This window comes from Danaus plexippus, chromosome 31 (genome assembly GCF_018135715.1).
Source record: "Danaus plexippus chromosome 31, MEX_DaPlex, whole genome shotgun sequence".
Lineage (NCBI taxonomy): Eukaryota > Metazoa > Arthropoda > Insecta > Lepidoptera > Nymphalidae > Danaus > Danaus plexippus.
In genome coordinates, this window is record NC_083558.1 from 1,424,989 (window position 1) to 1,447,755 (window position 22,767).

A 22,767-nucleotide genomic window follows, 5' to 3' on the forward strand; every position below is an offset into this window, starting at 1 on the left:
ACTGATATGCGGAAGTTACCGGTGATGAGTAGATTTTTGTTGGTCTTACAGACGAAATCATTAAACCGATATTGATGAAAATTTGTAGTAATTTAGCTGAGGCAACAGTGTAAGACATGTTGGAATTTATCAGGAAATTCCTTGAAGTCATAACAGGATTAAGGAATTACACTTGTATTGTGTTTGACTAATTTCGTGACACAGACTGTATATGTCACTGGTGGGTTGGTTCACAAATTTTCGACTTTTCTCTCTGAAGCCCATTCCGAAATCTACTCAGACGAATTCGCAGACCAAAACTAGTTAGAAATAAATTAGAAAGCTTATATGGAGTTGCAACAAAGTAAGCGTTTGTCACATTAGTATGTATGAGATATACGTGTCTTCAGAAGTAGCAAGGAACATCGTTCTAAATTTCCAAATCCACAAAATGTGCTCTATGTTTACGATACTCGATTTTCGGATCTGTCTCAAAGGAGTACATTTTTGAAAATCTGTTTAATATAATATAAATAATATTAAATAAAACTTATATTGACTGTATTTATAAATATAGATAATATGTTTATCAATACTATTGCTATGTTATATGCTTTACAATACACTGAGGTTTGTTAAAGTAGTCTTTGCGTGGATGTATGGATGTATATGTATATAGGATTATTTTATTTAAATTAACGATGACTTGGTGTTGTTTTTTTAGTTTAATTTTCCTATAAAATATGTAATTTAGTTGTAAATAATCGATTATTTGATTGGACGCGGTCGACGTGCGAAGGGAATTTGTTTCTATTAAAAACCATTGAAATCCAGTTTTGATAAAAACTTAGTAACTAATATTCTATATGTTGATTTATTTACAATTTTTCGTCGTATCACATAAGCAAAACTATTTTAAACAATTTGCATTGAACTCAAAAGCTCCGATACATTGATTTTTTCCTGGTATTCCAAAGTCAGATATATTCCTCACTTAAACTACCTTCATTTTAGAGGAAATTTTATTTAAAAAAGTGTAATAGAATTTATTTCATATATATGTATTTTCGTAATTAATTTATTTTTGTGTTTAGTTCCGTCTTGTATTTGACAAGTATATATATATGAAATAGAGCCAGTGATGTTTTTTTACAGAACGTAAAAATTGTTTTGGAAGTTTTGATATATTTAGGGGGTATTCGATTGAAAAATAAGGGTTGTCGGTATTTTTTTTTTTTTGGGAACAAGTTCTATTAATCATAGACGCACATAACTATGTAATTAAAAAAATCTTACTAATTAACTTTAAAATTCTAGCTTGTCATTAAATATGACCATTGACATCTTATACAGCTTTTTTCATCTTCACGCCACGTACGAATTTTTCCCATTTTTCATTCAACAATCCACGTCGATACTATCATTTGTGCCGATTCATGGTAAACTATAAACGCTGCGTATCTAGTGTGACGATGAAAACTTTTTCTTAGCCAATTCTTTTTTTTTGACTATGAGAGTGATTGTATGTACAAGAAAACACGCGTCACTGAACATGTGCTACTTTTAAAAACAGTTTTATCTTAAAATTTTAATACGCGATCAGCTTATCACTTGGGCTTATATTTTTTTCTTGTTTCAACCGTAGCCGGTTACGAGAACGGACTTTTGCAGGTGCCATGTTACAAGCACGTATTAAATTATTATATATATATATATATATTAAAAAATATATATATATTTTTTATCCATACCTTTTTCGTTTCCTCCTAACCTTGATGGAAAATATGCTGGGTAGATTAATATTTGAGAGTTGATAAGTCTATTTCATCATATATATTTATATATATATATATTCTTTTGGAGATGAACTACAAGAATAGAGTTATGCGTTATATATATATATATAAAATTTATTTTAATTAAATCTTGTTGTTCCTCAAAAGTAATATTTTCAAATGCTAAGGCCAAAGTTCACGATTCATATGCAAACGTCTCAGCCTCCCGTCAATCGAATCTCACACGCGTGAGACACACCGCACATAGACTGAGATATGGGGATAATGGATCTTGTACCATATATATTAAAAAAAGTTATTTTTATGAAAATAATATTTATTTAAGATGTCCATTTGATCGACCTGGAGAGAGTGAGTTCTGTATTTAAATCTGTATGTATGTATGGCTATTTTATGAAGATTTTTTTTATATTATTATCTATCAAATTGATTAATGGATTTTGCTATGGAACTTCCTGGTTATGACGTCACATATAATTTATTTAGTCTATATGTTTAATAAAACTAGCTGTTTCTGGGCATCAAACTTGCGACTCGCTCTATGTCGATCCCCGGTAATAATAACTTGTCAATAACACTATAGTCTTACAATTGATTCAGTATTATATACATTTATCAAACATCAATATGACTATAAAAATAATATATCCTGTACATAGCGCTGTAATGATGGTATTTTTCCAGGTGCGAGGTGGAAGCACCGGAGCTCCGCCCCCCGCGCCCCCAGCCATCCTGGAGCAGGAGAAGAGGTCGCCACTGCAGCCCCAACAACAGGGCCGGGCACAGCTGCCTCCAGGTGAGACAACAACAACAACCAGAGACACAGATATAATGCACTCCCCATTAGGGACTTCCCCTCGCGGGGTATTTACGATTTCAGCTGAATTTTTTTATCGTTTCTATGTCTGTGATATTTTTTATGTATCAAGTTTTTTGTTGGCTAGGTATTGTCTATGCAAGGAATTTTAACTTTTTATCCTTGATCGAGTTTTCGTTTGTAACTAGAGAGAATAATGCAGGTTTTGATTACACTATTAAAAATTAACTATCAGTAGTAAGTTTAACTTTTATAAATTACACTAATTACGCCCATGTTGCCATTAAAATAATATCAGTATTGAAAGTTTTACGAACCCCTGACATAATATTTTGTTACTGAGCGTCTCCTTAGGAGATCCCCGACTGATCTCACAGCGACATGTATATTTACAGCCAATTTATGTCAACAGAACCGGTCCCAGTAGCACAACCAGCTAAGCCAGCCATAGTGAAGGCACCGAAAAACGCCAAAATAAATCACAAGGTAAGTGCACCAGATTGGATGAATGTTGTGTGCAGATGCCTATAAAAATAAAAATGTACAAAAAAAAAAATTACTTAAATTATTCTTATTTCAAAAAATGGTCCATCAATATCACTGTACTCACACATGGGAACGTTCCATTTGTATTGTGCGTGTGTGTGTGAATAATAGACTTTAACAGTAAACAAGCCATTGTCTCTGTGTGAGTGACGCAGATTTCATTACGAGTATTGTTTTGCACTTAGCTGCTTCAGGCTGTTATGGACCTTATCTACAAAAAATAAGGTAGATCTTACTAAAAAGCGTTACAGTAGTGTGACCATGTGAATATTATTCCTTATTATGAATTTTAAATTAGTCATTGAATGTTATTTGCAATCTATTATACGTGGGGTATTGTTTTCGTAAAATCCTTATTCATCGCAAATGATTGTCACATTACTATTAAGACGTGGTAACGCGACAGTGATGTACCGTGTGTATCGATTTTATTGTGTATAAAAAACTTTTATATGCCGTTAAAAAATATCGTGTTTTTTTTTCATACATTATTCCAGACACTAGCGATGTTCATAAGTTGAATTCATTATTGATAAATAACGACAGTCTTATTTATCTATCTGTAATTAAAGAATATTAATGTGTTTCAATATTTAAGTTGTAATATATCTCAAATATGTGCAAATAAAAATGAGATTGAAGAAAATAAATGTATATTTCCACTGCACTAGGAAATTATTTAAGTTTATATAACATACACCGATAATTACCAACACTATGCCAGTCGGACGCTCGCCGGCGAGCTTGTAAGACGTACCCGCGTTCGTATTTAGAACGCTCGTTTTAAATTTGGAACAACATCAAAAAAAAAAGTGACGACCCAAGTGTTTCCACTGTATTGAGAGTTTTTCAAATTTGGAATATCATCTAAAAGGTTCTTATTCAAGTGCGCATTTTGTGATAAGTGTTTGTTACTGGCCGTTTTGTTCTGGTGATATGGAATGCAGTTTTATGGTTTGAACATTACAAGGTCCTTTATAATGCACAGATTGCTTTTTAATGCGAAGTATGACATTTTAATTATATATAGGTATATATATGAAATATATTATGATAAAAGGAGTTTTTTTTTTTTTTTGTTAATAGCGATTTATCGCGTTTAGAATAATTGTAATTTATTACGATACGTATTACATACGACCTTGATCGCGGTTAAGGAGTTTGAATATGTTTATTTTTTTTTTTCATTCATTTTATTTGAATTTCGAATATCATTACGTCTCGTTGATTTAGAATCGGAACGTGGGTTGTTTTGTTGGCAACGTCTTATAATAGCTTTTAAAATATTTGTTTTTAATGGTTATACGTATATTTTTAGATTGTTCTTATCGTATATATTACGTGTATTGAAAAATATGTATTTATTGCTTTAGTTATTAAAAACATAATTACATACACTGGTTGCGAAGTACAGCTTCGTCCGCCTATTTAACGATTTAATCTAATCATAAGCGTATATAAATACTCTTTGTAAGTTATTCGTTAACTAGATACAGTGAGTTTGAACGTGTTTACTTAAGAATCGTATGTTACAGTATTATTTGAAATATATATCCTTTACATGGATCTTTCATCTGATGCATGGCTCTTACTACAGGTGTTTATTTTCGAAAATATTTTTAAATCAAGCCCCTACTCATAAGAGTATATTAATTATATCAACGTTATTCTTAGTCCAAGTTTGAAAGGTAACACTACAAACGGAGCGTATAGCTTTTGATCCAGATGTACAAGCGTTAATCTATCTATGTATTGTGATATATATATATACATGTATGTGTACGAAAATCGTTAAACCGTCCGTGTTTAGTCTTATAATGTACACTATTGGTAAGCCTGATGCATATTTTTTTTCGATTAAATAATACGTCGTATTTGTTCTGACCTTTCAATACAAACGAAGATAGAGACGGCATTAATAAATAAATATATATATTATCTCTAGTCCTTATACAAGCAAATCCGCAGTCTAAACTTATATAAAATATTTTGGGATTTTTTTTTTATCTAATATTAATGTCCAGTAGAACATACGTCACAATGATTCAAACATTAATGTACTACGTGTGGAAATCCCTTCAACTTAATTATAAATAGCTATTTGATGATATTAAATTTACAAACTTACCACGGGTCCGTCGTTATACTCCATACTGATAGTATTGAGTGTTTTATACATAAACCTACGGTCACACTATCATCTTCAGCATATCTGTCTCCCTTGCTCTTCTCACATAAAGGCCTCTTCTTACATATAGAGAGTTAGAGCATAAATTACCATTCTTGCTGAAAGCGGATTGGCGATTTCAATCTTATAATTTTAAGTTATAAGTCCAGGTTTCCTCACGATGTTTTCCTTCACCGTCCGTCAGTGGTGTCTAAATACTCTTAGAAAAATCACATTGGTGCCTGCCGGGTTTCGAACCAGCACCCTCATTAATACATGAGACGCGGGCCTTTACCTCCGGACCACCACGACTAAAATATATTAAACGGGAAACTGTTTGTGTAGTGTGAAATCCACTTGTGGTAAGCATACCGTTTTACTGTTACATTATCTGATTTACGATTAAGTCGTTAGTAAACGGAGTTTCCAGTTCGCTGGCCTATCCGCGTCATTAATATAATATAGATCAATTAGTATTATAAATGTTTGAAATCGCTATCCGATCATTATTTTTACTACAAGTTTTCAATCGCTACGTACGAATAGTTTCCCGTTTCCCATTCAATAACCTACGTCAATACTATGTGAGAACTGAGAATATTTATGAATGGAACATTTTTAACTCTGCGTATGTAGTGACGATGGAAACTTATGGTAAGGTATACATCGTCTTACAAATTTAACTGCTTATATGACGTCGGTTGCAATCAACAATCAAATAACATTTTCCTTTAGGAAACTGATAATTGATTTATTTCATCAGAAGCGAAGGTCTCATATACTAAAATTATCATTACGTATATGTGTATACATATATATATTCAAACAGCCCTAGCAGGTTCGATTCATATTTGGTTACGTAGAGAGAGGAGATTGGACGGTGGAGGTGAGCGTGTAACGCGTCAGATAGGACCCTTAAACCTCCACCTGGGTCAAGACCCAGGCGCTGTTGAAGCTCCTCTCCCTGCACCGATGGAGCCAGATCCATTGAATGCTGAGAGGTTTCAAGTCACTTAATATATATATATAAAATGCTACATTTATATATTTTGATGTCGGTTAAAATAAATAAAAATGTCTTTGATAAAATGCAGACAGACATCTCTATGCCATCACGTCGTGATACGAAATTTCTTTCTAAATATAATTATTGCATACATTATTACAAACTGAGTCCTGGTTAAGTTAATTTAACATAAAAAGCAAAGATTTAAACATGTGTTAACATTTTGGTTACTTAACAAGATAGATAAGAGATCAAAGTACTTTTTTTAATACAGCCATTGTAATGACCTCTCAGCGTCCTAATTTATCCCCGACTATGTCCAACACGAGCCCGGCGAACAGAAGTCTGTAGAAATCGTAACATTTATTGAGTATTGTGAAATTTATAAAGTTAGCTGACAGTAAAAAGTAGCGGTGCGAGACGTTTACCTTGTGGGACTCCGGATCGGGTTACGACAGTGTTGGCGAATTAATATATATATATATGTGTGTGTGTGTGTCTGTGTGTGTCAGGATAAATGACCCCGTGAACTTTACACAGTTGCTGTATATTAGGATGATATATTTAAATTAATACATACTATAATATATATTTTATACTCGACCAGTTCTCAGCTGTTTTTTTTTCTATAAAGTAACTCATTGCTCATTTTTTTTTTAAATACTCAGTACTCAGAACTTGGTCTGAGAACAGCAAATGTCGTACATAGGAAAACTGGATCATTATAATATGTCTATTTCTGATATTTTAAATATGGTGGTTAGTGAGGGTTTACGGATGTTTGATAAACTTACAGCAAAAATTACTTAACGCGTATTGATGCAACTATACATTAATATATCTCACACATTATAATAACACATAGTATATAATGTGTCCTTCAGTCCGTGTAGCCCTGGGAACACTTCATGACAGTTGTATTGTGTGAAGTAACGCGACATGCGATAGATGGCGCTGACTGTTTTTGGAAGAACATATTTCGTACTTTTCCGTCTGAGCACAATTCCGATGTCAGTTCGGATGGAGTCGCTCGCTATAACTAGTTTCATATACATACGTGTCATAATTATACACACGACCTTACCAATTAATTTAATTTCATATATATAGGTATATATATATAGGCATGTGTGTATGTTTGTCTCTCCTATTGACGTCAAAAGCGCAGATAAAGCAATACCGCGCTCTAAATCACTTGAAGGTAGTCCATTCATATGCTAACCATGCACTAACTATAGATGAATTGTCTCTACTTTATCTCAATGCATGCATGCATTGCACGAAGGACTTTTAGTTCTCTCACATGAAATCTTCATAACATTGCATAATTAAATTAAATTATATGAAAATAATTTTTTTTTTTATTATTTACATTCACTCTAGTAACTTCGTTACCACGAGTTTGTTACGTAAACTTCAATACGTACAGTGTGATGGTGTTTGATACAGAGATTTTCAGCCAACTCAAATGTCTCACACGAGACTCGCCCGGGTTGCTGTATGTGTGTACGTGCGTTACCACAACACTGTCACCGTAAACACGCGTTTCCGTCCACTTCCGGTCGCACAATAAATAATGTGAATGTTTGATTTGTTCGCGATCGTTTGAGTTTGAACAAAATTTTCCTCATTTTCATGATATTAATTTTTTTGTAACGACAAAATTCATCGCAATCTGTAAGGCACTATTAATGTTTATTTTGTGTAAAAAAATAATAATATTACTTGTAACAATTTAATATATGTATATATATTTTAAATTATTTACTTTTTATGGTATCCTTTATAAAAATACACTTATACTATAGTCCCAATAATTTTGCGATAATCTTGACATCACTCTGCTAGTTATATAATATATAATCCTAGTTACGTATACTGAATACGGACAGTTTGCAAGTATTTCAATTACACGGAAACGACGACACCGTCGGCATGTGGGTAAATAATGGCGACCAGCGTTAAGCGTACTTAAGAATCTTATTATTTGGAACTAATTTTTGACAACAACCTCTTAATATACCAATTTGTTTTTCTTCTACAAAAACTACATATATATATATATATATATATATATATATATACAATTTTTTAAATATTATACATGACTACATTTCCTTAAATTTTGAACTGATGCTTTTTAATTTCATATTAAAAAAAAAATATAATCAATAGCGGTCTTTGTGTGTGTGTGTGTTTACGTTAATGTATTATACGTATATATGTAAAAAGGAATATAAATAACGACCTTATTGTAATGGTAATAGAGGGTAGTATTGTATGCGGACGGTTTTGTAGTTATGTGATAGGAATCTGGAGTTTATCCGGTGTTTATAAAATTAATGCCTTGGATTGCATCTAGTGTCTCTGTGTGTGTTAATTTGTTTGGTAGGATTTGACACACACACACACACACACACACACACACACACACACACACATATATATGCACGTTGCGTAAATGTCCCTGTGTGCGTTTCTACACATATAACGTCTATTCGTTTGTATGTGTGTCTGTTATATTGTAGGTAATCATTTTTACATTCACGTAAAGAATTTGTCACACACATGCAATACGTGTATAACTCGCTTATAGTATGATAAATTTAACCGACTCAGAAAAGGTGATATATTGTTTTTCGTCTTCATTGTAATAGAAAATAACGTGCGCATGTCCATGTGGTCGTAAACGCTGAAATATTGTGTGATCTTTTTATGACTAACTCAGATAGAAACTACTGAACAGATTTTGATTAAACTTTACAATGTTTTTCAGAATAGCACATAGTATATAATGTGTCCTTCAGTCCGTGTAGTTCCCGGAAACACTTCATGACAGTTGTGCAGTGTGAAGTAACGCGACATGCGATAGATGGCGCTGGCTGTTGGTGTACATATATATATAACACAAATAATGTATTATATCAAGAACAACATATTCACGTACCGTTCCTAAAAGTTACCATCACCAAAACGTCACACGGACACCACTTACCACAAGTTAACACGGTTACACTCCGTACATAGCGTTTCTCGTTTCTAATACAATGTCCTACGTTAATATTTAAGAAGATTAAAGAATGGAGTACCGTTAACTCAGTATTCAGTGACTGCACGAACTTGGAGTAAGTAACTTTTGAGCTTTAATTCTCAACACGAATAACAACAGAAAGGATTGCTTGAATTAATTCAAAATATAACTTAATTTATTACATTAATAATAATGGACTTAATATAAGATAAAATTATTTGAGATCTGTGATTAAGTTAAAATATATAATAGCAAAATTTCAGTATAATTCTCATCCATTTACAGTCGGAGGTACTCAAGTGTCACGGCGATACTGTAGGTGTTGACGTGTACTATAAGAATGCTGGCTGAACTCGTAGTGTTGAAGCACTTTCACTTAATAGACGAAAAAAAAAATTTTTCTTATTTTTTTTTTTTTATTATACATATATATATATATATGTATGTGTGTATGTTTGTAGAGCACGTGCTATTTATAGGTTATAACCGCGTGGCTCTCCGACCACGTGTTCGCTCAAACCCTCGTCACCACACACTATATAACATTATCAGTAACATAATACATAACATACAATGATTTTAATACAATTTGCATAATAATACTGGTTTATCGTGATTTTTATATTATGTCTGTGTTCTTATACTCGAGGTATAAATGACCTTGGATAACATATGTTGAGAGTGTTATTGGACGTGTCGCCAATGTATTGAAATATATATATATATATATATATATATATATATAGCAAACGATATATATTCGTTCGTGTAAGGGTATATATTTTTGTGAGTGCCGTAAGAGTGCCTTTATCGAGAGCGCCACCTGTTGACGGATAGCAGAGGCGGTGGAGAGTAATTATGATGGATTAAATTTATACTAATCTTAAATAAATCTCTCAAACGTTACCGCCTATTAATGTATTTGATTAGAACACTAACCGCGAGCCGTGGTTCCGTGTAAGTTTTTTTCTTGTATCGGATATTCGCTGGGGATATATACGTGTAACGATTCAGTCTCTCAAGTAACAGATAAGTTTATATATATATGTGAAAAATGTGTCTACTTAAATAATCTTGTTAATATTTTAATCAAGAAATGTTATGAAAAACAATTGTATAGGTAGTTTATTTCATTTCCGTCGTTTTTTGTTTTATAATAACAATTTATATATGTTAAAATTTTACATTATTGAGTAAATAAGCTATTCTTGATACTATTATATCAATGGATATATATATGTATATAATATTAACATTTTTATTGTCATTCTTATACATGAGCTGTATACATTAAACTCTTTAAAAAACTTTTTTTTTCTCGTTATTCATCTATATATATAGCTACGTGTATGTCAGTCTGTACGCATCTTTATCCGCGACATACGTAACTTTGTAGTTATAATATATTTTTTGTGGATAGTATTTTTCTGCCTCAACGTTATATATTATTGTGTGATATGGATTGGCCTTGGATAGGGTAATAATGGATAGGTATCTAACACGTGCTGATAACCATTATATATATGTATATATATATATATATAAGCCGTGCTCTCGACTTTGTTCGTGACAAATATTTTTCCTAATTTCATTACTCATATATACACGTAAAATTTTTGATACTTTTAAACTTCATCCTTATTTCATGAGCTATGAGTAAGTACGCTTACCACACGACCGTATCGTTGCACTACGTACCAATAGTTTCCCGTTTCCCATTCAACAACCCACGTCAATACCATATGAGAATATTTATGAATGGAATACTGTTAACGCACCGTGTGTAGTTCGTTTATTTGAACTTATACTAAGCGTATTGTTAGTGAAATTTCATGAAATATAATTCCAACTAAAAGATATATTCAGAAATAAATATTTTATCATATATATATATATATATATTAATTTTTCTACTTCTTTATTTTGTCCCCTTTTACGAGTCATTAGTATTTTTATCGTTCCGTTTTGTAATTGTCGCTACGTGTTACGTACACGACTGTAACCACCACTGTTGTCGGGCGAGTCATTACGTATCATTTTATAATAAAAAAGTAATTTAAATATATCCACAATCATGTTGTGTCGACGGTCGAAATGCCATCATTACCGGTCCAGTACTAAACACGCCAGTCGTATAATTTAATACGAACGTCTTCCTTGTTTCAAATGTCACAGCCATAATGTCAGATGTTAATCTTTTTACAGTTGTATTTGGACTTAATTTTGTATTATCAATGATTTTTTTTTTCTTCCCACTGGAAATGAGCCTTTTAGTGTTATAACGTTATCGGGTTAGTGTTTGGTGATGGATGCGTTGTGAGTCGGTGTTGACCGTGATTATGACCGCCGGCGTGGCGACCAGGAGGAAGACCAGGTCCAGGAAGAGCTGGGCCAGGATAGAACAGGAACAGGTCCGGTATAAGATTATTGTGTCGGTGGAATCATCATCATCATCTGTATTTGATGAGATTTCATGGAATGCTAATCTATATAGCATAGGAATTGTTTCTCTGGGCAAATAACTCCATTCTGGTGCTAAAAATGATTGTATCTCCAGGTCTTACATTTTGATCGTTCCGTTAATAAGGTTTCCAGAATTCAGAAAGGGATCAGATAAGTTATTTAACGGGAACATCTTTTTCCAGGCGTCTGACTTCACAGACATTGGTGATTGGCCGACTCTGGGCGCAGCTGTTGCAGGCGCCCGCTGTCACTCCACGCCGCCGCCGCAGGAGGATTCGGCGCACCATAATGGAAACGCGGTGAGGACGATGGGATTTCAAACAATAGTAAAATTCTTCGAAGATCTAGAAGAATTACTTGTAAAGGACTATTCGATGATTTTTTTTTCTGCCTAAATATTTTACTAAATAATATGACCTGTCACAGAAAACGAAGATATAAAGAATATATGTTCTGATAAATTTAAATGATAACGTCTGAACGGAGCAATGACTGGTTTTTAGTTCAAATTCTTCAAATATAAACGAAATCTATTTAATTTTCAGGACCAAGAGAGGAAGCCGCTCGAGGAACAGCCGATGAAGGCGGAGAAGGTGGATCCCAGCGCCAACCACCACGCCCACTACGACAGGCACGCGTTCGACAAGAGCAAAACAGCTGGTAAATGTATAAAATATATATGACGCGTAGGCTCAGTGGTTACCGGGGCGGCGACCGTGTCGAGCTGTGGCAGCTCTTGACATTGCATGAGGGTCTTTGAGTGGTTCGCCCCCGTACTTTAGGCCTGACGCCTCTCCATGGAGGCGATCGGTTACGCAATACGGGCAGAGGAACGTTTCGACTGAAACAAACGCGGGTATTCACACAACAATATCCACATGTTTCAGTTCAATACATTTACATTGATTTTTATTCCAATGTCTAATTTTATTTCCACTGTCTCATATAAGCTAGTGTCACATATTTGTTTATCCTCGAGCCTGTGTAGTTAAAGAAAATTATCATATTGAGAAAAAATGTGCTTAGTTATAAAATGCACCGTGCAGGGAGAGGAGCTCCAACAGCGCCTGGACTTGACCCAGGAGTGGGTGTAAGCGCGCCCCTCCCCCGTCCGAGCTCCTCTCCTCATGTATATATAATCTGTCCACAGCCGGCAAGGGCGGGAACAAATCCGGGAAGCACAAGTGGGTGCCTCTGGATATTGACGTGAAGGCCGGCAGGTCCAAGCATGGACAGCACGCGCCCAGGCAGGACCACGGTATGTCATGATTGTGATACGATATGATATGATGTCATAGAAATCTGAGTAACTTTGAACTGATAAATAAAAACTTTGACAATATGGTTAAGTAAATTTTTTACATACATATTGTTGTAAAGTGAAACTTAAAAAAATATATATTATTAATTGACTTCATGTTAAGTTAAAATATCTTTATAATATTATAATATATTGTATTGAATGTGTGTGTGTGTGTGTGTAGGAAAACAAATAGAGTCTATACAGCCGGACACTATGTATGTATATATATATATATATTTAATAGTCATAACTGTAAAGATTTTTTGCCTGTTAGTCTTGTAGTTGATGTAAGGAAAATTCAATCTAGTAAACATATATATATATATATATATGTGTTGTAATATTATAGTTTACAATTTCATCATTGGGACGAGTGTACAGCGCTAAGTTCCGATGGCGACTGTCGATACAAATATAATAATATATTAATTCAGTATGTGACATATCGGATATCGGTTGTTTCTGAGTGCCGATGTGGGATGTGCGTAGCTTACATCAATAACATCATCATATAAAACGTAGGCACAACTTGTTTCTACTTTAAATTTAAAATAATGTGCGTAGCTTCAGAGTTAATATATTCTAATGAGATCTAAAATTTTCGCGAATTTTATTAATTTAAATGAAACAAATATTTTTCGGATGAACTACGCGTGATTTATTTTTGTAAAAAAATTACAAACTCCAGACGTTTCGGTTGCTTTTCAGCAACCGTGATCACGGGCGGGCGAGACGAGATGAGAAAAATAAATCACGCGTAGTTTATCCGAAAAATATTAGTTTCATTTAAATGAATATATCCTCTTTATACTCAACGAATCTCCTCCCGAGTCTGTGCGGCCGGGGTCGCCATGCGCTATAAAACATATTAAATATCCGATGTTCCTGAATGTTCTAAGTGAAAGCTATAATATTAACGTCCAAACAGATACAGTCAGCCTGAACGGCGAGGACTCCCGCGGCCGAGGCGCTCCCCGCGGCCGGGGCTCCGTGCGCGGCCGGGGGACCCGCCGGGGCGCGCCGCGCGCCTCCTCCATCCACTCGCACGTGTACCACCAGGACATAGCCAGCCACGAGCTGCCTCAGGTACCGCGCGAGCACTGACACTCGATAACGTCCGCAAATAAGTATCGAGGATGCTTTTTTTTATTATTTTTTTTTGTTCAGTTTTGGAAAAATTAATTCAGGAAAAAAATATTATTAGATTTCTGATTAACTTCGGTTATTCAACAATTTGTTTTTGTCATTTTCCTCCTCAGTGAACGGTGTAAGCCGTTTTTACCTCACACATAAGGTTTTAAACTCGGGACGACTTTCTGTTCATCGTTCTTTTAAATTTCAGTTCCCGGTCTTATTATTTTTTTGTTGTTGTCGTTGTTTGTTGCGAGCGGGCCCGACGCGCTAGCTGGACCGTGTCCGGGTCCTTGGTATAAGATACTTTGCTGGTGATGTAAATGTTCTAATGTCCACCGTAGTGACTTTAGCCGCCCCCAGGCCTCTCCGGACCCGGGCGCCGGCACGGATAGTGATTTTTGACAATCAGTTTTACAGTTGGCTATTTTTTTCTGTACATAAATACTATATATAGATTAATTTCGATCGTACAATTTGTATATATATATATATATGATTTACATCACCACATAGAAGGTATTTTATACCAGAACCTCCCTCCCCCCCATTTCTCATCCACCACCATAGTTAATACCATAAATTATTTATTCCATGTTTTTTTTTCTTATCTTTTTATTTATCAACACATCATTTAACAGCGTGGACCTGTTCGTGTCATTAATGTGTAATGTTTTTTATATATATATACATATGTGTAAAGCAGTTTGCATGTCCGGGTGTCGGTGTGTTTGTCCGTATTCGACACAATAACTAGTAAAATTAATATTAGTGATATATTTCTGATATAAACCTCACGTCATTATAAGCAAACACTAATCGCCATTGAGGGCTGTCGGCTAACGCTTTGTCATTGAGTGCGGAGGCTGTACCCGCTGGTAGTGCGCGCGCTACCAGCTGCTCGCCGAAACACCCACCACCTATCATGTCCCCGCCCCAGCTCCGCGTGGCTCAGCCGGGCCTGCCGCAGGTGGTGCTCCGGTACGGGCTCGGGGCCCTGCCGCTCGCCCCGCCGATCGCGCAGGCCTTCTACTACGGCAGCGCCCCCTACGTCGGACTGGACCAGGCGACGCTCAAAGACCTCATCAAGAAGCAGATGTATGTGTCTAGGTTTCTTGTGTGTATGTCTGTTACAACCCAACACGTAAACTACTGAAACTATACATTAATATATCTCACACATTATAGTAACACATAGTATACAATGTATCTTCAGTCCGTGTAGCCCCGGGAACAGTTCAGAACAGATCTATATAAATATAGCTAAAATATTTTTCCTCTTCTCCCACACGAATTGACAAATAAAATAAAATCAGTATATGGCAATTTATTTCCTTATTAAAGTTAATTATATTATTTTGTTATCAAAAATAAGAGGACTTTGTCCAAATTGTCAAAGACCAAACGTTCTTCGATTACCAAGTGAATTCCAACAAGCTGTAGATATTTTTTGTCTTTCCAAGGAATTATTAAATTTAATTTTCTAATATAAGAAATCCCTTTTCATACTACCCTCAGATTAGTTTTGTGTCTCACAGCGAGCGCTACTTCACATATTTTATTCTACCCCCAAAATAATATGTTTAAAAAAAAAAACAAGTCGAGATCACCTTAAGTAAATCCAAATCCGACAAATCAGAGTATGAGCAAATAACAAACGTATGATAAATACGAAAACAAAATGGCTGACGTGTACCCACGGACGGTCAGCTCCAAACAAGCTCCTTATATAGATTTTTCACCTTTTTTTTATATAAAATCTAGTCCTGTTAGTAACATGTATTTGTGTGTCACAGCGAGTACTACTTCAGTCCCGATAACCTGGCCCGGGATTTCTTCCTGCGGCGTAAGATGTCCCCGGACGGCACTATACCCGTCACCCTGATCGCGTCCTTCCACCGCGTGAGGGCGCTCACCGCTGACGTGCAGCTCGTGCTGGACGCCATACGCGACTCGGACAGGCTGCAGCTGATAGGAGGGTTCAAGGTGAGGAGTACGCGCACCCGCGCCACTGAGACGAGATAAACTTTAATGACATTCCGCTCCATAGCAAGCAGACACCAGTTTTGTTGAACGTTGCTACGATAATAGTGCATTATAATACATAACACGGAGGTCGTTAAAGTAATTGATTAATATATAACAAAAAATATATATTATAACAGGTCAGAACGGCGTTCGAGCCTACAAAATGGCCGATACTGGATCTACCCTCCAACTCCGATGACGGCGAGGGGCAGGACAAGAACGAGAGAGACGAACACACAGACAGACACGACGCGGACGCGGAGAGAATACACGGAGCGCGACACGAGGAGCCGGAGCAGAAGACTGGACACGAGGAGCGGCCAGCGGAGCGGGACCAGGCCGCGCACGCTGGCGCTGAGGAGGCGGGGGCCGGCGAGGACGGAGCGGACGCGGCGCTGAAGGACGGAGAACGGACTCTAGGGAACGAGGCAAGCTAACAAACACACATACAGTAGACATATGACATGCCAGCGACGCTAACCAGCTCCCGATACTCACATATTCGATAAAAAATTGTCAGGCGAATCCCGAACCGCCGTCAGAAAAACAGGATGAAGACAAACGAGCGCCGGCGGATGGGAAACAGGAAGCGGATGTGGACAGCCAGGAGAAGGATATCAACAACGACCCGCCGCTGCAACCGGATGTAGAGAAGCCCGGGGAGAAGAGGTTGGTTACCGCAGCGGCTGGCTCGCAGAGAAAAAAACTAACATTTTCGGATTTACTACGCGTTTTTAAACATTTTGTATCTCGTGTCCGTGACCACGGCTGCTTCCAGCAACCGAAACGTCGGAGTATGTAGTTTATATAACAACAAAAACAAGTAGTAAACGAGAAAAATATTAGTTTAGTTTCAACGAATACTCGCGGGACTCTGGATCTCATTATAATGAAAATGTTGATTTCGGCATAGACCATTATTCAATATACTTTATATATATATTAGAAACGAGAGAATATTAAACTTTTTTTTATTATTATATTCTGTACAATTTCACTTAAATAAAAACAATGTTTAAATTAACTTTCATCTGTCACGTTTTAAACTCATCGTGATGAGATCTGAATATAACACAAACGAGAGATCTAAATCACACAGTCTACGAGCTGTTACCAGCGAGCAGAGTCCTGATCTCCTGGCGACTGGTTGTATGTGGTCTCCCCTCCCCTGCTCTCACATATTCCCACTATATATATATATATATAATTTTCGTTTGTTTCAGACGTAAAAAGCAAATGGTCGGCATCTTCCCCCTGGCGACCATGGGCGGGCCGCTAGTGGCGCCCGTGTCCAGTCTGCTGAGAGCCGTCCCTCCGCCGCCGCTGCCCAGGTTAGTTTCGTAGCCGACAGTAACAGACACACGCTCATTATCTTGCTACGCCGATATTTTGCACTGAATAAAACTTTGATATGTCAATTGTGTTTCTATATCCGTGACGTATATCCAGGATATTCCGCACACGTCCGGGGACCGCGCCCCTCGCCGTGGATCACCTCAACCCTGACGTCCCGGAGTTCGTCCCCCAGGCCAGGAGAAACGGTATGGAAAAATATATAACTAGCAGCCTGTAAAAACTACACAGCCGACACACCGGGCCCGTCACAGAGGATCCCACACATATATATATATTTATATATTTATACATATATATATATATTTTTATTTATTGTTGGCAACATTTATGACAGTCACAGTGTGTTAAACACACACACATACACATATATATTTATATAAATTTACCTTAACATATGTTTCCAGAGGAACCGATGGATTCCGCGGAGAAACAGGACAATGGTTCCAGTGCATCATCAGACAGAGGAGATGCTGACGTATGGACGGAGGTTAGTATACACTATAGAGTATAGAGTATAGTACATGCACCCATGTCCACACGCGATGCTGTCGTAGCCTCGTGTGTTACTGCGAACCAGTGCTACATCAAAGAGATTGTGAGGCGTTCCGGGGCGCTCCCGTGACCGCCACGGGTGCAACACTGTCACTACACATATATATGGAAGAGTTGGAACAACTTTGTTTCTTTAAAAAGAGTGACGTCAGCATAACTGACGTCACCGGTGCCCTTGTAAGGTAACCTTGTAGCTTTGACGAATCCTTAATTTCTGAGAGGTCCGTACTCTACAACGTCTTGAGCGAGACTGTGTTTTTCTGTACGCTCGCCTCTATTTATACCAACCGACACTCAGTGTTGTGACTAGACTTGCTCAGGTGGCTCCGCAGGTGGCAGTTGATAATTTTAACTACCCTCAATTAAATATATTATAAGTGTATGTCTGTATCCAGGTGAAGCGCCGTACCAAGGCGGGGTCTCGGGAGCGTGCGCCCCGACCTGACGCGGCGGACGACGAGCCCAAGGAGGAGCTGCACTTCCAGCTGGATGAAGAACTGGAGCTGCCTCCACCCAGGAACAACACCTTCACTGACGGCTGGTAGGCATAGTATATATATATATTTAGTCTTATACCGAAAACTTGACATATAAGCGATGGCTGGATCGATTTTGATAGAATTCATTACAGCGGGAGATTTATGTTCTTCCAGGTCGGACGAGGAATCTGATCTCGAGCTGTCGGACCGTGACATCGGCCGGCTGCTTATAGTGACTCAGACCGCGGCCCGCGCTCCCAAACACGACGGACACGACCGACAGGGCGACTGGGCCACCAGGACCAAGATCACGCAGGACCTGGAGCAGGTGACGGACATACACACACACACACACACATATATATATATATAGTTTAGGTCCTGTCAAATTGTTTTTGGTTTTTACCAACAGATGGCGTTACTAGTGTGATAAAATTCAATCCAATGTATACAAAGTTTTTCATGTCATACTTTTAGAACTTCTTAATATTTTATAATATTTTTTGACAGATAACACATTAGAATATGTTAAATTAGTGTCGTGAAGCCCAAATCTGTAGCAGCGATAGACTTGTCCGTCTCAGTTCATTGTACGGGTTACATTAGGCGTAAATATCTCGCTTCCGAGCTCACAGGACATGAAAAATGTATAGCAGTATCAAAAACAATGAGACAAATATAAGATAATATTATATAAGTGCGAATTACGTGTAATACACATATTGCTATAGCGATTGACATCACAGAATGATATCTGATATGAATTTATAGCAATTAATTCTTCATTCAGAATTGAATCCCCACCTTAAGTAACGTGTAATGGAATATGTGCAAAATAATGTATAAGTTAATGTAACCCCTACCTAAACATGTTTGTGTGATATAACTACCCGCAACATTTCATTTTACTGTATATGATTCATAAGGCAGACTTTTAAATGTACCCTCAAGCAAAATTATTGTAATTTCTTATTATAAGTGAACTTTTGTGTTCTTTATGAGAAATAAATGTCTTTAAACCGAAGTATTGTCCCCGTCACTGACCCCACTGAACTGTGATGTCCCGACAGGTGCCACAGACTAAGATCTCGTTTTAATGTAACATAATGCTGTATGTTAATTTTTTTGTTATATGTGTTTCCAGGTGATCACGGACGGTCTCAGGCGCTACGAGGAGGACCTCTGGAACGAGTTCTCATCGGTAATATATATATTGTATTGATAATAAATTAATGTAGGGAAAAAAATAATATATATATATGTATATATATATTTTATACTAGACTTAGACTTTATATATATAGATAAAGTCACTAACAGTAATGCCAATTTCTCTCTCATGGCTGAGATAAACAAGCCGAGTTGCCTTGCCTAGCATCATTTCTTGGAAAATATTAGTTTATTGTATTAAAGGCAATTAATTTGTTTATATGTCGGTTCGTGTTCCGCGCGTTATACACACTATTGTATGTGTTTTATCATCAGTCGCACAGCACGCCGCAGTACCGCACGGTGTCGGTGATCAGCCGCGAGCAGTTCGAGGCCGCGGCGCCCGCCCACCAGCACAGGAACCCCGAGACGCCGCCCCCGCCCCCGCCCAGGCCGACTGTGGTGAGACCGGCCAGGATACACAACATACACATGTCCCAATGATCCAAGACTTTAGCTAGTATTGATTTAAATTAAACTAATATTTTTCTGATTTTGATCGAGTCTGAGTGATGTAGCGTATGTTAATAACATACAGACTATAAAATAAAAAAAAATATACAATAAACGATATGAAGTTAAACATTGTATGAAAATTCGTGTCACAGACTATACTCGGCTGTCCGTCGGTGACCAAATCTTATCAATTAATTCCTAACTGAAGTCGCGAGCTTTCACTGGTGATATTAAAAAAAAATTAATAGTTTTACATATATGGAGTTTGTTTAAGTAATAACAAATAAAATATAGCTGATGGTTTTCATTGAATTTGAGAAATCTCACCACGGCTGCTGAGAGGCGACCGAACCGTGGAGTGTGCGGTTAGTATCATAAAAACGCGTAGTAAATGAGAAAAATATTAGTTTTATTCCAATGTATACAAGTCTTAGATCTCTTTAATATCAATTAATTATATTTTGTCCATTATATATATATATATATATATATATATATGACACTTAAAACTATCCACAGCCGAACGAGCAAAAGCCAGAGGGCGGCGGTAAGGCAGCCCGCAGACGAACGGCGCGCTTCTACGCGGCCAGCAAGGATCCGCACGCTACGGACGTTATGTAAGACATATATACACAAATGACAATGTTTAAGATGTGTAGGATGCCTTATATATATATATATATATATATATATATATATATATATATGGGCTAAAACAATTAACTTTAATGTTTACATCAGTTTACCAACCTGCAATATGAAAACACTATAACCGTCGGCCTGATGTAATGTGTATATCAACAGAAGCAGCAGGAAGCACAAGACGCGGCACAGCCTGAACCCGCCGGTGGAGCACCACGTGGGGTGGATCATGGACGTGCGCGAGCACAGGAGACAGCACAGGGACAGCACGGGGTGAGCGGATGAGGGGGCAGGCACACACACACACACACACATACACACACATACATACATAATATTGAACATCAATCTTATACAGAAGGATCCATAGTAATTAGTCTAGTGTAGGGGATCGGTACTCTAACGAATCCCTAATACTGGCAGTGATTTAAACACGTGGTTTATATGTCTTTATGGTGTTCAGATCGTCCCTGGGAACGTCACCCACCCTGGGCTCGTCCTGCGGCTCCGTCCCTCAGTCCCTGCCGGCCTTCCATCACCCCAGCCACGGGCTGCTGAGAGAGAACCACTTCACACAGCAGGCCTACCACAAGTATCACTCGAGATGTCTTAAAGGTAAAGACAAACACACACACACATAGTATCTTTATATATATATATATATGTTGCTATATCTATATATATATGTTTCAGAACGCAAGAAGCTGGGCATAGGCCAGTCCCAGGAGATGAATACTCTCTTCAGATTCTGGTCCTTCTTCCTCAGAGATCACTTCAACAGGACTATGTATAATGAGTTTAGGTAAAAATACTGTTACATACATACATACATACATACATCAAAGATCTATAAAAATATGTTGCCTTTGAACAAACTGCTTTGCTCATGAAGTACTTACTGGACTACCTTCCTTAACCACACTCATAAGGGAAGAGTTCAGTATTATATCAATGTTATATAGGAACGATCGGGATCTTTGAGCAAACCAATTATTCTGACAATATTATAAATAACGGGAAAACTAATTGTACATAATGTGTGGGAAATATTCAAAATTGCTAAGACGTATGATGACACTATACATATATACTGAAGCTAGTTTAATGATATATATATATATATGTGTGTGTGTGTGTTTAACTTCCAGGAGCCTAGCTACTGAGGACGCAGCGGCAGGATTCCGCTACGGCCTGGAATGTCTGTTCAGATTCTACTCGTACGGCCTGGAACGCAAGTTCAGACCTGAGCTGTACCAGCACTTCCAGGTGGAGACGCTGGCTGACTATGAGAAAGGTGACACAGCCCAGTCGGATGACTGTACTCGCTATTAACGAATTACGTTTATAATATTATTTGAGGTGTCTTATGTTTGGATTACTACGAACTGTCTGTATGGAGTTAATAATGTCAACTGATAGTAAAGCTATAGTAGCGGCCTATTTAACATAAGAACAATGAGTTATAACTGTGTGTATTAAAATAATATATCCACATGGAAATATTATGTAATTTCCCTATGTATGTTTGTCGATTCCAGGTCAGCTGTACGGCCTGGAGAAGTTCTGGGCGTTCTTGAAGTACTACAAGCACGCGGCGGCACTTAACGTGGAGCCTACACTTAAAGCACACCTCGCTAACTTCAATACCGTGGAGGACTTCCGGGTGCTGGAGGTACGGACAGACAGAGATAGAGAGAGATAAGAGAGAGAGAGATATATATAGATGCATATGACAATAATTTGTAGGACAAATAGCCATTATAATTATATATAAGAGAAGCAATACATGTCAGTGACACGAGCTGG

The 22,767-nt window shown here is 37.1% G+C and overlaps 1 protein-coding gene across 8 annotated transcripts in view; it reads left to right on the plus strand.

Moving 5' to 3' along the window:
* LOC116778444 (la-related protein 1B) overlaps positions 1–22,767 on the plus strand; it is a 33,559-nt gene that overhangs the window by 9,427 nt on the left and 1,365 nt on the right. Inside the window, exons 2-24 of one of the 8 annotated variants that reach the window (XM_061525952.1) lie at positions 2,460–2,571; positions 3,005–3,078; positions 11,988–12,104; positions 12,351–12,465; positions 12,956–13,063; positions 14,037–14,194; positions 15,180–15,337; positions 16,036–16,225; positions 16,405–16,695; positions 16,788–16,936; positions 17,491–17,598; positions 17,717–17,808; positions 18,028–18,110; positions 18,571–18,716; positions 18,829–18,982; positions 19,799–19,855; positions 20,140–20,265; positions 20,839–20,936; positions 21,124–21,234; positions 21,425–21,576; positions 21,655–21,763; positions 22,110–22,255; positions 22,500–22,633. In XM_061525952.1, coding sequence (XP_061381936.1) covers positions 2,460–2,571; positions 3,005–3,078; positions 11,988–12,104; positions 12,351–12,465; positions 12,956–13,063; positions 14,037–14,194; positions 15,180–15,337; positions 16,036–16,225; positions 16,405–16,695; positions 16,788–16,936; positions 17,491–17,598; positions 17,717–17,808; positions 18,028–18,110; positions 18,571–18,716; positions 18,829–18,982; positions 19,799–19,855; positions 20,140–20,265; positions 20,839–20,936; positions 21,124–21,234; positions 21,425–21,576; positions 21,655–21,763; positions 22,110–22,255; positions 22,500–22,633 — 2,988 coding nt within the window. Of the gene's footprint in view, positions 1–2,459; positions 2,572–3,004; positions 3,079–3,863; positions 4,169–11,547; positions 11,754–11,987; positions 12,105–12,350; positions 12,466–12,955; positions 13,064–14,036; positions 14,195–15,179; positions 15,338–16,035; positions 16,226–16,404; positions 16,696–16,787; positions 16,937–17,490; positions 17,599–17,716; positions 17,809–18,027; positions 18,111–18,570; positions 18,717–18,828; positions 18,983–19,798; positions 19,856–20,139; positions 20,266–20,838; positions 20,937–21,123; positions 21,235–21,424; positions 21,577–21,654; positions 21,764–22,109; positions 22,256–22,499; positions 22,634–22,767 lie in introns of those variants that run through there. The other 7 variants (XM_061525953.1, XM_061525958.1, XM_061525955.1 and 4 more) reach the window with 7 other exon arrangements.